At 48.7% G+C, this 14207-nt stretch overlaps 3 protein-coding genes across 4 annotated transcripts; 1 reads left to right on the top strand and 2 right to left on the bottom strand.

Moving 5' to 3' along the window:
- The first annotated feature begins 399 nt into the window (after positions 1–399).
- On the top strand, positions 400–5006 carry irf9 (interferon regulatory factor 9). The gene is made up of 10 exons (XM_023950107.1): positions 400–512; positions 831–930; positions 1794–1916; positions 1982–2162; positions 2452–2579; positions 2707–2791; positions 2862–2921; positions 2996–3385; positions 3472–3587; positions 3807–5006. The coding sequence occupies exons 2-10, from the start codon at positions 874–876 to the stop codon at positions 3972–3974; spliced, it is 1308 nt and encodes a 435-aa protein (XP_023805875.1). The 5' UTR covers positions 400–512; positions 831–873; the 3' UTR covers positions 3975–5006.
- Positions 5004–10877, bottom strand: emc9 (ER membrane protein complex subunit 9). Its single transcript, XM_023950108.1, has 6 exons — positions 10688–10877; positions 10376–10608; positions 9464–9540; positions 9315–9384; positions 9150–9244; positions 5004–5384 (listed from the first exon to the last, which is right to left on the bottom strand). The coding sequence occupies exons 2-6, from the start codon at positions 10568–10570 to the stop codon at positions 5204–5206; spliced, it is 618 nt and encodes a 205-aa protein (XP_023805876.1). The 5' UTR covers positions 10571–10608; positions 10688–10877; the 3' UTR covers positions 5004–5203.
- A 490-nt stretch (positions 10878–11367) lies between these two features.
- Positions 11368–13102, bottom strand: LOC101173343 (proline-rich proteoglycan 2). 2 transcript variants are annotated; one of them, XM_004081351.4, is made up of 4 exons: positions 12947–13102; positions 12828–12874; positions 12637–12761; positions 11368–12560 (listed from the first exon to the last, which is right to left on the bottom strand). In XM_004081351.4, exons 1-4 carry the CDS (start codon positions 12961–12963, stop codon positions 11460–11462), a joined length of 1290 nt encoding a protein of 429 aa, XP_004081399.1. In that variant the 5' UTR covers positions 12964–13102; the 3' UTR covers positions 11368–11459. The 2 variants fall into 2 exon arrangements, with proteins under 2 accessions (XP_004081399.1, XP_020568131.1); XM_020712472.2 differs by lacking the exons at positions 12828–12874; positions 12947–13102 and having other exon boundaries at positions 11368–12571; positions 12637–12726.
- Between the last annotated feature and the right edge of the window lie 1105 nt (positions 13103–14207).

The following is a 14207-nucleotide window of genomic DNA, read 5'->3' as shown; positions in this document are numbered from 1 at the left end:
GTTCAGAAAGGAAGCACTCATTTTTATTAATGTAGAATCCTAATGTCAGTTGATTTTTGTTCATCTTTTTTAGCTGTCATTTTTTTAGATTTGGCATTTTTGTGTCATTTTCTCCTGCACAGGGTTTGATTTTGACTGGATGTTGAACCATCCAGTCAGAAGATGTAGTTGGTTTGAATGACTGCTGATGAGATACCCCTGTTGGTATTGAAAATGTATTTTTCTAAAGGACAGATGAAGCAAATTAATTGAATAATGCTTTAATGTGGAGTCGACCCTTTTTTTATGTCTTTTTGTTTGCTTTTCTATCCCGAGTGTTTGTTTCTGTGTTTTGTTCTCCTGAACACAATAAACGGTGTACTTTGTCGCCCTCTAGCGGTCAGCGGTGGGTCGTTTCGGTAAAGTCACGTGGTTTCGGGGAAAAGGCTGTGTCCGGGGGCTGGACGGGGACTGACGGATTCGAACTTGAGAGCAACAGAAAGCGACGGCTTCACAGAGGAAACACCGCAGAGGTAACGAAACCTAATTCCGTTACTGTGGATTTGGGGAGCGGTGGGGGTGGGGTGTTAGGGCTCACTGTTATAAAAATAGATTAACTGAAAAGTTTCGGTCCGAAACATGCGAGATTATACGAGCTCGGCTTATCATCTTCTTCTGAAAAACATGGACCGCGCGCGCTCGCGCACACTTCTCGTTTTGCTGTTGTTCTGTCACTTGTTTATAAGTTTTTTTTTTTTTTTAGTTTGAGGTGTCATGATGAAAAAAAAAGATCTAGTTCAACTCAATGAATCAATAAATAAATAACCGCGTTTTCTTGTTTATGCCTACAGGTTACTTCCGCCTGTTAGGTAAAAAAACCCGTTTTATTAGGCCATGGTGGCGGTGAGGATGCGCTCCACGCGCAAGCTGCGCTCGTGGATCATCGAGCAGGTGAGTCTCCTCCAGGTGGGGTGGGGGTGGGGGGATAAAATGCCCTGTCCTAAAGTAAACACGGTATATGTTGATGCATTAAAACCTTCAGACAAAGGTCAGGGTAAACTTAACACGTCAACCTGGATTCTAATGTCAATCAATCTTGTGGATTACTGATGGTGTAAATATTGCAGCATATATAATCTCTGTGTGTTGCAGAGATACACCTTATTCATTCATATGAGCCACGGACACGTAGATTCTTTAAATGTTGCTCACAGTTTGATGTCATGTGTTCCAAAGTTTGGTTTTCACCACACCGACTGTATAGACGACGGACGCATGGAGGCGTGACGTCACCCACAGGGCATGCCTGACCTCCAGCTCTGGCGAAATGAGGCCAAATCCCTCGCCACTGCTTCCTGATACGGGCGCCGCCATGTTGAAACCAGTCGACAGGGATTGGTCCAGGTCGCTCTGAGTCCTCGTATCTATGGCGATGCCGACAGTAGTTGCCATAGATACCATAACCCAGAGTGACCTGCACCAATCACTGTCGACTGGTTTCAACATGGCGGCGCCCGGTACTGGAATGGTACTTCCTCCCCCCCCCCCCCCCCCCCCCTATGTTCCTTGGGAACATAAAGGGGGGGGGGGGGGGGTTGAGCCGTCCGTTCGTTTTTACGTCAATGGTTTGGGAAAGTTGTTGACCATCATCTTAAGAACATTGACTTTTTAACTTTGGGGGGTTCAGCAGATCGCTGCCTCTGGTGGTCTGCTGTGGAACTGCAACGGTCACTTCTGTGTTTGGATCACATTTAGGAGGAAAACTACAAAAAGATTCAAACCAGCGACCCTCTGATGTCTTCTGGGATCCACAGGTCAGCAGCGGGAAGTACCCGGGCGTCATGTGGGACGACGACGCCAAAACCATGTTCCGGATCCCCTGGAAACACGCCGGAAAGCAGGACTTTCGTAAAGACGAAGACGCCGCCATCTTTAAGGTGAGGATGTGGATCAGGACCGGAGCGATGGCGGCTGCTAAAGACTGACGGCTCCGTGTCTGCAGGCGTGGGCGGAGTTTAAGGGAAAGCTGACGGACGGCGGTGAGGACAACCCGGCTGGCTGGAAGACGCGCCTCCGCTGCGCTCTTAACAAGAGTCCGGAGTTCCAGGAGGTTCCGGAGCGAGCCCAGCTGGACATCTCGGAGCCCTACAAGGTCTACCGGCTCGTCCCCATCAGCGAGCAGGGTGGGGCCACTTTGCTTACCCCCCCCCAATTTGAACCATGAGGCTCTCTTTTTTTTTAGAGTCTCTATTACTTTTTCCTGGTTTCTTATCTAACCCCTTATCTTTCCTGCAGAAGTTTAAAAATTTGACATGAAATAGTTAATGAATCATTTAGTAATAGACGTCTACAGATTCAAAGAAATATCTAAGTTAGTCCGTGCATGCTGGTGCTCTCTGAGCGCGCTCTGTGGCGGTGTCCCGCCCCCACCCGCATGGCTAACGCGGCAGGTTTTTGTACTTCCCGCTCCAGGTTTGGTGATGCCCGAGAAGAAAAGCAAGGAAAAGGGCAGCAGGAAGCTGAAGAGGCGCGGCAGCGAGGCCCAGAGCGAACCCAGTCTGGTCAAACAGATGAAAACCGACGAGGCTCCGCCCCCACAGGCGAGTTAGGCGGGACGGTGCCGAAGCCTCCCGCTGAACATCCTTCAGGAAGTTGGGTTGGTTGGTTTGGTTGCTATCGGAAACGGCGGGGAGGTCATGAAGGCTTTCTTCCTCCTCATTCCAACAGCTGGAGGTGGAGCTTCTGCTGCAGAGCGCCATCCCGTCACCGATGGAGGAGCCCCCGCAGAGCAGCACCGTCCTGCAAACCGACGGTGAGTCTTTTCCCCCACTGAAGGATTCTGCTTGATGTTCCTCGCCGTAACGGGTTTGGCGTTTCTGCAGCTCTAGGGGAGATCCAGCTGGACGTGCGCATCGAGGAGAGCGTCTCCCCCCCTGCTCCAGGTAACGGGAGGCGGGATGACGTTCGTGAAGCCCCGCCCTCCCCGGACGGTGACGGGGATGTTTGCTGTCTGCAGGTCAGGACTCCATCGTGGTGGCGGTTCAGTATCTGGGGCAGGAGGTGGCCCGGCGGCAGATCCACGGCTCCGACGTCAGGATCCTGTACCAGCCGTCGTCCGCCCTGCCGCCGACGCCGGCCGCCCTGAACAAGAGCTTCCCGCGGATCCTGCTGCCGGAGCCACCCCCCACGCTGCCCGCCGGCCAGCAGCGCCAAGCCATTTTCACCCTGCTGCCCTTCATGGAGAGGGGGGTGGTGCTGACCTCCCAACCGCAGGGCGTTTACGGAAAGAGGTTCTGCCAGGGGCGGGTCTTTTGGACCGGGCCGCATGGCTGTGAAGCGGGTCTGCAGCGCATGGAGCGGAACACGGAGCCGGTGCTGCTCTTCAGTAAAGACATCTTCAGGCAGCGTGAGTCCCACTGTCCAATGGGGGGGAGGGGGGTTGGTGCTCATGTTTCTGTCTGCCTAACCCCCCCCTCCCTCCCGTCTGAGCAGAACTGGATCATTTCCGGACCAGCGGGGGCGAGCCCCCCCAGTGCAGCTTCACTCTGTGCTTTGGGGAGGAGCTGTCTCACACAGAGGACCCCAGCACCAAACTGATCACCGCCACGGTGAGGAGGTCCACTCAGACCCCCCCCCACACACACACACACACAGACAGAACCAGAACCATGCTGTTATTTCTGACCCATTTCACATTCTGTAGTATTTTTTAGATGAAGGGGTTGTCAGAACTGGCCTGCTTTTAGGCTCAGGTGTTGCTCCTGCTCCTCCTCCTCCTCCTCCTCCTCCTCCTCAGCATCCTCTCCATGTCTACACCTCCTCTGCAGGTTTCCATTCCCTGGGCGGAGGAGCAGGTCCAGAACGCCCTCTCCATCTTTCAGTCCATCTCCGTGCTCCAGACTCTGGCTAGTCAGTCTCCGCTGGGGGAGATCACCCTGAACCTGGTGTCGGTGCCGGCAGCAGCTCAGGAGCCACCAACATCTCCCTCCGTCTGACCGGGAGCGCCGCCGAGGGAGGGGGGGGACGAGCAACCAGAAGGTTTTGCTCTAAGGAGTTTTTGCACAAACATCTCCAGCACTTCTATTTCACCTTTACGCCAAGTTTGAACCTTCAACCCCAAAAATCAAGTGAACTGAAGGTTTTCAGATCAGGAAACACTAAGACTGAAGGAACGTTGTATACATGAACGTTCCTCAGAAGATGGAGGAAAAAAACAAGTTCAAACTTTTATTTTGGGATCTGGAGTGTGACTTCCTGCTTCCACATTCTCCTCAGAAGCTTAGAGCTTCACATTCCTGATGATCAGATGTTCTGGTCGGTAAATCCGTCCAATCGTCTTCTCTGTGAGATGAAGATGCTCACCGGACTTTCCTGAGTTTCATCCACGTGTTCCACTGCAAATGTTCGGGATTAAAGTCACGAACGTTCCCGTTTGAAATGTAAAGGCAGCAGAACTCATCCGTGGAGGAGGTGGATCCACGGAGGATCGAAGGTTTCCAAAGTGAAAAAGACGGATTGCAGCTTCATCACATCGTCTTCGTTTTCCAGCTGGAGCTGCAAACTCACCTGTCTGTGGAAGGGACACCTCCTGTTTGAAGGACAAGCTCTGTGCACGTGTGTGTGTGCACACGTTAACATGCACGTCTGTTTGTACGTCTATGTACAACTGCACGTGTGTGTACATATGCTTGAGTGAGTGCACGTTTACGTGTATTTGTTTGCACATATGTGTGCACGTTCATTTGTCTGTGAGTGTGTGCGCTTAACGTGTGCATGTCTATGTGCGTGTATATGTCTGGGTGTGTGCACATGTGTACTTGAATGTGTATCTGTGTGTGCGCAAATCTATGCGCAAGTGCACGTTTGTGTGTTTGCATATATGTGTGCACGTGTAGTTGTTTGTGTACGTCTGTGTGTTTGCACATTTTTGTGCGTGTATTTCTGTATGTGTGCGACCCTCTGTGTGTTTGTGCACATGCGCGTGTATTTGTCTTTGTGCGTGTGAAAAACCACAAGACAAGAGCTGCAGGGTTAAAAGTGACTTTAAGTTAGTTTGGTCGGGTGGGGGCGGGACTGGACCACAAGCAAACTCAGGAGAGGGGGGGGGTGGAAGACTGGGATGTACCAACAGGTCAGTCTGTGGCCCCCACACCTTTGAAAGAAAGATGTCCCTGCTTGGGAGGGGGTGGGTTGAACACAGAAATAATGGAGGCCCCCTCCGGGGCTAAATGTTCCCGTTGGGGGGCGAGGACAGCTCCGCAATCTTAGCGTTGAGTTTCTGATTGGTCCAGTCCTTTGTGATGTCATCCAAGTGGCTGTCAAAGTCCACCAATAGAGCGTGATCGCCCGCCTCCAGCATCTGGGAGGCGATCGCCCGAGTCTCCTCCCACTGTCGGAGCATGATCCTGGGGGGGGGGCAGCAGAGAGGCAGGGGTGAATGCAGGTTTCACGTGGTGTAGCGGCCAACACCGCCGCAGCACCAATGCTGGAATGTAAACAGCTGCAGGTATTGATCTGATCAGCGTCTCTAATGCACACTTCCTCCCAGAACCACCTAAACGGGTCAGAACTTTCTTAAATATATTATCACAGAGCTGCGTGAGGTTCAGTGTCTTATTCAAGAGCACATGTGGGGGTGTTTAGGGCGGGAATCAAACCTCTTCCTGTTTCAAACCTCTGTGCCACAGCCACCTTTTGTATGATTGTTCCATCCCATAGGACACATAGGTTGTTGTTTTTTCTTCAATAATAAAAGGGATTTTACTTTGAAAGAAACCTAAATTCCAACTTCAAGAAGATGTTCTTGAACGCAGCATAGTGACCCACAGTGTGGACCCTGAATGCAACACGAGGCTCTTCTTCAAGAAAAAGCCCAAGGCGACAGCCTGACCTTTCACCTTAGGAGTTAAACTACTGACTTATGGAACCTTTCAGAATAAAAGCATCTGTTTTCCATGTCAACTTTGAGCGTTTTTTAATTTTCATTGATTTACTCGAAGCTTTCGGCTCTCACAGCAGGTAACTGTCAAACATTTTGAACGTTGTGCGTGGGGGGCCAGCAGGCTCCACCTACTTTTATTTTTTGTGAGTTTATAGAAAAGAATTTAGGTGTGTTTTTTTTATATAATAGGTAGGTGGACCCAACAAAGCTCTACTTCCTGTTTTGGAAATGTTGAGGCTTCATGAAGCTTCGTTCACATGGCGATGCTTTCAATGAAGGCAAGGCAAGGCAAGTTTATTTGTATAGCACAATTCGTACACAAAGTAATTCAAGGTGCTTCACAAAACAGAAAAATGCATTAAAATCACAATACATCATAGAAATAATCAACATAAAATTTACTTTAAAAGAAAAAAAAAGATTTAAAAAGAAAGGAAGGAAAGAAAAGTGCAGATAGGACCTTTCAGTCATATACACGGCTAAACAGAAATGTTTTAAGTCTAGATTTGAACATGAACACAGAAGAGGCCTGTCTTATGACTTCAGGGAGGCTGTTCCAGATTTTAGCTGCAGAATATTGAAACGCTGATTCCCCTTGTTTAGTTCTGACTCTGGGAATCAACAGGAGGCCGGCCCCTGAGGTCCTCAGAGTACGAGATGGTTCATATGGCACTAACATGTCAGAGATGTACTTTGGTGCTCGGCCATGGAGAGACTTGTACACAAGCAGAGCTGCTTTGAAGTCTATTCTTTGAGGTACAGGGAGCCAGTGCAAAGACCTGAGCACAGGACTAATGTGATCATACTTCCTGGTTCTGGTCAGGACTCGAGCAGCAGCATTCTGGATGTAGTGAAGCTGTTTTACAGCTCGTTTGGAGAGGCCGGTGAGCAGGCCGTTACAGTAGTCTAACCTACTGGAGACAAATGCATGAATAAGTATCTCCAGGTCTCGCTTTGAGATTATGTTTTTGATTTTGGCAATGTTTTTCAGATGGTAAAATGCCGCTGATGTTACTGACTTGATATGGCTGTTAAAGTTCAGGTCAGAGTCCATGATTACCCCTAGATTTCTGACTTGATTTGAGGGTTTAAGAGACAGAGAATGAAGGTAGCTGCTGACAATTTCTCTTTGTTTCTGTGGGCCAAAAACAATAACTTCGGTCTTGTCTGAGTTTAGCTGGAGAAAGTTGTTCTGCATCCACGCACTGATCTGTTGGAGGCAGTGGCTGAGTGAATCCACTGGCCCATATTCACCTGCTGTCAGTGACACATAGATCTGAGTATCATCTGCATAGTTGTGATAAGATATGTTATTACTGCGTATTAACTGCCCTAGTGGCAGCATGTAGAGGTTGAACAGAAGGGGTCCCAGGATCGATCCCTGGGGCACACCACAAGTCAAGGCCATGTAGTCTGAGACACAACTCCCAATTTCAACAAAGTATTTCCTGTCTTCTAGATAAGACTTGAGCCAACTTAGGGCAGATCCAGAGATGCCAACCCAGTCTTGGAGTCTGTGCAAAAAGATCCCATGATCAACAGTATCAAAGGCAGCGCTCAGGTCTAGCAGGATTAAGACAGTGACTTTGCCATCATCAGTGTTCAGGCGGATGTCGTTGGTTACCTTGATAAGAGCAGTTTCTGTGCTATGATGGGGTCTAAAACCTGACTGGAAAACATCAAACGAATTGTTTAATAAGAGAAAATCAGTGAGCTGTTGGTAGACAACTTTTTCAAGGACTTTTCCTAAAAGTGGCAGATTAGAGATAGGTCTGTAATTATTCAGTACAGTGGGATCAAGACCGCTTTTCTTCATGAGAGGTTTAATGACTGCAGTTTTTAAGGCCTCTGGAAATATTCCAGATTGAAGAGACATGTTAACTATTTGAGTAATTGATGGCGACACACTGTTCAGGACAGACTTTAGAAATCTAGTGGGTAACACATCAAGGCAGCATGTAGACGAGCTCAGACGGGTGATGGTCTCTTGGACAGTTTGGTCAGTGACAGGTACAAAGTGAGTCAGCTTAGAGTGAGTAGGTGGCCGTTGGATAGTTATATGTGTTGTGGAGTTGATGGCTTTTTTAATGCCCTGAACCTTGTCATTAAAAAATACAGCAAACTCATTACATTTAGGTGTACAAACCAATTCTATTGGTAGCTGGGTTGGAGGGTTAGTTAATCTGTTTACTGTTGTGAACAGGATACGAGAGTTGCTGCTGCAACTTCCAATTATTTCAGAGAAGTACCTTTCCCTTGTTCTGCATAAGATCTGGTTGTAAGCGTACAACTCCGCCTTATATATTCCAATCTATGTAAACCCGCATGTCGGGCCCCCGGGTTCAAACCTATCACGCTTGTGTGTCTTCGTACAAAATTTTGCAAGTAAACCAGTTGAACTTTGACCAATCAGGGACTGGGATTCGGCAGTGACGTGTGGACGGCGTCCCCTCTAATTCACGGAAGTGAAAATTAATCATGGAGGAGAAATGAATAGTTGTGGTTTGGAATTCTAGGACACCAACCGCTTTGACATTTCACACCAAGACTCTCCTGACTGTAGGAGGGGGGGACATGCGCTAGTAAAAACAATAGAAGAAGAAGCCCCTCCCTGCTCCTGCAGTGTGAACACCATCAAGAACACGCGTCAAGTGGGAACGTAGCGTCACGATTGAGTAGAACCCGACTGTAGTAAAGTGGACAAAACAAACATCTGCCACTACATCTGACAACGTTTGGCCCCCCCCGGCCCTCCAGTCCACGCATGGGGTCCGCTTCGGCTGGAAACTGTCAGCGAGGAGGTTCTGGAAGGCTGAAGCCAAAGTAGAAACTCCTCAAAATGTGATTGGAGGCAGAACGAGCCACGCTGAGCTGGTTCAAACGGAAACGCCGCTTCCTCACCTCCTTCCATCTCTGAACACCCCCAGGAGAAGCTGCAGCAGTGCCGACGCGATGCTGCGACTGCGTTCTGTTAGCTTTCAAACCTCACCTCCCTGACACCTTCCTTATCCGGGCTGGGGACCGGCACAGGGGGACCCAGACTTGTGGCTACATAGTTGGGCAGTAGTGTGAAGGCCTTTAGATAAAGCTAAACGTCCTGCCTGGGAATCAAACCTAATCTCATGGATCTCTAATTGAATCCATAGAAAGGATTCATCAAATTGGTTTGAGAGCATCATTCTCCAAAATTCCTTCCTGCTCCTAGAAGCTGACAGAGAAGCAGACTTACATGTGTTTGTCCTTCAGGATCCACCTGGAGTCTTTGCGCTCGTACATCACGATGGGAGGAACCCGATAGTCCGGAGGCATCTTGCTGCCGTCCAGCTGTTGACGGAACCAGAGCAGACGGTCAGTCCTCTGCTCTGCTGCAAATGCACAGGCGGCGTTCTCTTACCATCAACAGAACGGCGCCGTCAAACTGCTCGGCGATCTTGTCCGAGATCTTCAGGGCGCACTGCGTCGGGCTGGTGGGGGTCAGAAACGGGAAGAAACCCAGTGATCTCCATGTTCTTCCAACCGCAACATTTCAATCCTGAAACTCACCTACTGTCTGATGCACAAGCATTTGCTTGGTAATATCCCACAATCCTCTGCTGCGTCTGGGAACACCAGGCGTCCACCTGAACGCAGAAGCAGAGCGGTTGTTTTGGTCAGACGGCTGACGTCAAACTCCTTGTTTTCACAAGAATTGAACCCCACACTGCTCCCGGTGGCCTCGTGTAGCATGGCAGCCCTGGAATCCGTGCATGAATTAAACCACACAAAAAAAAAACACTGTGACCAATCAGGGCCTCATCTTTGGTAGCGGCGTATAAATGGCGTCCCTTTTACTTTCCAGACGGTCCAGCTGTTTGAAAATTGATCATGACGGAGAAATTAATAATCTAGAGAGATCTATGACACCAAGTCTTTCATGTATCGAGTAGAGCTGTGAAAGAAAGCGTCTGGAATTAAGAGTCTGGAAATTTGCACAGCTTTGACATTTGGCACCCAGACTCTTCCAACTGAGTTCCTGTGCTAGCATGGGACGGCGGCAGTCTGGCGTGGGACATCGGCAGCCTGGCGTGGGACATCGGCAGCCTGGCGTGGGACATCGGCAGTCCGGCGTGGGACATCGGCAGTCCGGCGTGGGACATCGGCAGTCTGGCGTGGGACGGCGGCAGGGAGGCAGCCATGTTGGAGTCAGACGGCAGTCAGCATCTCTTCGTCCAAGTCATTTCACGTTTCTATGGCAACCACTTTTACCAATCAGGTCTGAGCTTCTGGGGGGCAGCAGGGTCCACCTACTTTTACAGAGGCATCTGATTTTGCAGTTTATAATTCGAACTGGTGACCCTAACCAGGTTCTGGAGTTCCTCCTCCGAACACGGGAACCTGGTCTGCGGGACCAGCGGAGAGTCGGGCATTGCACCATCAACCCTCCCTGACCATCACAGACACACCGCCATACCTCACCTGTGTGAGCGCCACCTGTGTGGGCAGGGCCAGCGGCAGGTGCGAGTGACGCAGCGGCACGCAGTCCGTCACGCAGACAGCGCCCTCTGCCGAGCTCGAGGACAACAGCAGGCCGTTGATGCTGCCCCGCGGGTACAGGCACGCGTGCAGGTACATCTTGACGTAAGCCCGACAGGAGAGCTCCACCTCACCCATGATGACAGTGCGGGAAGAGGGGGGCACAGGTCCCGACTCTGAAATGACATACACGCATGCGTCGGTCTCTCCACCGCGTTAGCATCAGTCTTAGCGGCTGGTTAGCATCTTTCTTACCGGCGCTCGGCTGTGGCGGTTTTACCCGGATGGAGTAAAATATCCTCGCAGACGTTCGGAGAACCCAGTTCTGTTTTTTTATTTTTATTTTTTTGCGGATTTATTAACAGAACATTCTAAAATATGAAGAACGATGAGCCGCTGCTCGTGGTACCGCCCACAGATGGGAATCACACGGGGGCACGCGCAGACCTCCTAACGCGCTCATCTTCAATTGGAGGGAAAACACGTCAATCAATTTTTCTGTCGCGTCTCAGACTTTGTTGCAATGTAGGTCGCCCCCTAGGGGACCGGAGGGAGATCGTTAAATTGAGCCTGAAAGTAAAAATGCCAGGGAGTTTACAAAAGCAAAAAATAAATCTGCATGTTCATCTTTAAAGGTACTGAAAGGTTTTGTTTTTTGTTAGTACTGGAAAAAATGTGTGTAAATGTTTAATTTGGGCAATTAATTCAAAGACATTTGGAGTCTTAAGGAATGTTGTCAATACAATTAGGAAATGTATCAAATAGAATTGTCAGGATAGATTATAATCAACAAAACAGGATATAATTTTTAAAAAAAAATACCTAAGAGTAAAACATTGAGGATCATTGGATCTGTTTCTCTTAGATCAGTAAATCTGTTATGACTCTGCTTACTGATGAACTTACACACAAAAACAAAAATTGAAAAAACTGAATTTGGAAAAAAGTTGATCTTTTTAATCAATCCTGCACAGAGACTCCATAAATTAAAGTGTTTTATTTAAAGACTACAGTGACGCTCTCATCCTCAGTGTCCTCTCTGCAGCCAGTTGTTTGGGTAGTGCGGCCGCTTTGCGTGGTAAGACGGTACGTGAGGCCGCTGGGGCATGAAGCTATGATGCGGGACCCTCTTTGGGATGTAGCGTGGCGCTTGCCGTTTCTGGTTTGGGAGGCGGGGCCCTTGCAGCCATTTGGGTTGTTGTTGACCCACAGATGGATAACTGTGGGCCTGAGACTGTCGAGGTGGGGGAAATGCTTCAGACGGGGGCTTTTGCCAGGGCTGATGTGGCAGGTCAGCGCTTGCTTCAGGGCTCTGCAGTCGCTGGTTTGGATAACCGGAAAAGTCTTTGTGCCTCGGCTCCTGGGGGGGGTAGCCGGGCGGCTTGTGTTGAGGCGGGTAGCTGTTCATGCCATGATGCTGCGGCACGTAGCCGCTCATCTGTGGTTGGTGGTGCATGGGTGGCAGGTAAGGCATTCCAGAGTGCTGTGCGGGGTAACTGGGAGCATGTTGCTGCTGGGACTCTTGGGGCAGTTGAGGGTAACTGGGCGAGCTGTGGTGCTGGGTGGGGAAGCCCGACTCCTCAGACGGATGCCGCTCTTGAGGCAGCTGTGGCAGAAAAGCAGGAGGTTTGGGGTGCCGCTGCTGCTGCTGCTGCTGCTGCTGGTGCTGCTGCTGCTCAGGAAGGTAGCTGGGTAACTTCGGTTGTGGAGAAGGGTAGATCGGCATTTTGGGGGGCTGCTGATGTGGATGGCCGGGTAACTTGGGCTGCTGTGGGGGTGAGCCGGGAGACTGAGGGTGTTGCATCTTCTGGAGCTCCCACTCAGGGTGGTGGTGTTCCTGTGATAGGTAGCGGGGCAATTCTGGGCTTTGGGGCTGTTGGGACGAGTAGCTGGGTCCCTGGGGGTGTGGGGGCTGGTAGGCAGCTCCCTCAGAGTGCATGGGATGGTGGGAAAGGTAGAAGGGTAATTTGACTTGCTGAGGCGATTGTGGAGGAAAGCCAGACATCTTTGAGTGTTGTGGGAGCTGGCTGGACCACTGGGTCCCCTTCTGAGGAGGGTGGGGCATCCATGGGTGCTGCTGCTGCTGCTGCTGCTGCTGCTGCGGATAACCTGTATCTGCAACCTGTCGCTGTTGGAAAACTTCTGATGTGAAAAACAAGTTTTACCCCAACCAAAATCCCCCTAATGGTAGCAATATTACCCACCTCACTTCCTTTAGAGGCAGAATGATCGAAGGACGTCCACGACGAGTCGTGTTCTGAACTAGAATCTGGTTTGAATCTTGCAGCCGCCCCTTTAGCTTTGCTTTCATCAAATCCAGCGTTGTAAGCTGTCAGATAAACACTTCATCATTTGCATGCAGAGAACCCAGATTGGTGTAGAGCAACAAACTCACCATTCACGTGGTGTGTCTGAAAGACCAACCAAGAGAAGAGCAAAAATCTATAAACAGAAAGACATCAGAGTGAGGCCTCAGAGTCCATCCCTTCAGTCGGTCAAAGCTCTTCAGTTTACCTCACAGTCGTAGCCATATCTCAGTGACCAGTGCGATCCGGTCTATTAGCCGCATTCAAATCAAACTACTGTACAAGTCAGGGTTGTGCCCGGCAGCTCTGAACCTTTTTGGAAGCTTTCCGCTGTTGATTGAGAGGACACAGGTGAGACAATCTGGTGACAGGTGAGCCTAATTATTCCCCATAAGATGTCTGGAGTGGTGGAGCAGTTCTCTTCGAGGCCCTAAATAAAAGGATAGGTCTGCTCAAATGTAAAAAATGAAAAACATTGAAAAGAAATGTAAGAAAAGAGAAGAAGGTGAGAGTTTGATGGGAGTAAAGGGGAGCTGCATCACATGCTGGAGAATGAACATGTTTAAAGAATCGTTTCTGTAAATAAAAACTATTTCACTTCATCCAGAGGAACTGAGATGTGTTGAAATCTTTTAAGAGGAAAATTCAGCATATAAATTAAAGGATAAAAAGTTATTTTTGAACTGGATGATAAACAAAATCACACGACCTTCACCTTCTGGCTTCCGGCTTATTATTATTATTATTAATAAACTTATTATTGTGTTTATGTTTTTGACTGAAGCAACAGAGTCACTTGGATGAAGAGTTTTGTGCTCCAAATTCCACTGAAACGAACAGGATTTACGTCATGATATGACATAATACCCTCATTAATATTTTTAAATTCATTATTATTCAAAAATGACCAACATTATGGACGCTATGAAGTGATGAAGTTAGAAAATTCAGGTCACTGAGGAGCAACAGTTCATTTTTTAAGTTCATTTATGAATAAATCTGCATTTACTTTGGGCAGCAGGGGGCGCTGTCTGTCAGTGCTTTGAATATATGTCTGAGGCAAAATTCTCACTTTTTGATTTAGTAAAAAACTGTTTGCTTAGTTTAGCCCTTTATGAAGGAGGAGGAGAACGGGGAAAACACTTTTAAGTGAATCCAGTGAGATGATTTTTTTTTAATACTTTAGTATTTAAATCATTTTAGAGCAAAATTAAACTAATGAAAGCTTTAGATTGGAAAATATATTCAGTTTTCTAACCTTTTGATTCCAAGTCAAACTGTCCCTTTTCAGCAAAAAAATACCAGACTGGTTGAGACGGAGCGTTTCACAGCATTTTTTAGGATTTTATCCTTGAAAGCCAACATGTTTGGTTTTATATTTCCTCATTTCACAGGGTTTTTGGCCTTTGGCTGCTCAACTTTTACACCCGAATGACAGGAAGTCCATCTCATCCACCTGCGGGTGTTGG

This window comes from Oryzias latipes, chromosome 20 (assembly GCF_002234675.1).
Source record: "Oryzias latipes chromosome 20, ASM223467v1".
Classification (NCBI taxonomy): domain Eukaryota; kingdom Metazoa; phylum Chordata; class Actinopteri; order Beloniformes; family Adrianichthyidae; genus Oryzias; species Oryzias latipes.
The sequence above is the reverse complement of the archived record's forward strand: the minus strand, read 5'-3'. Positions and strand labels throughout refer to the sequence as shown.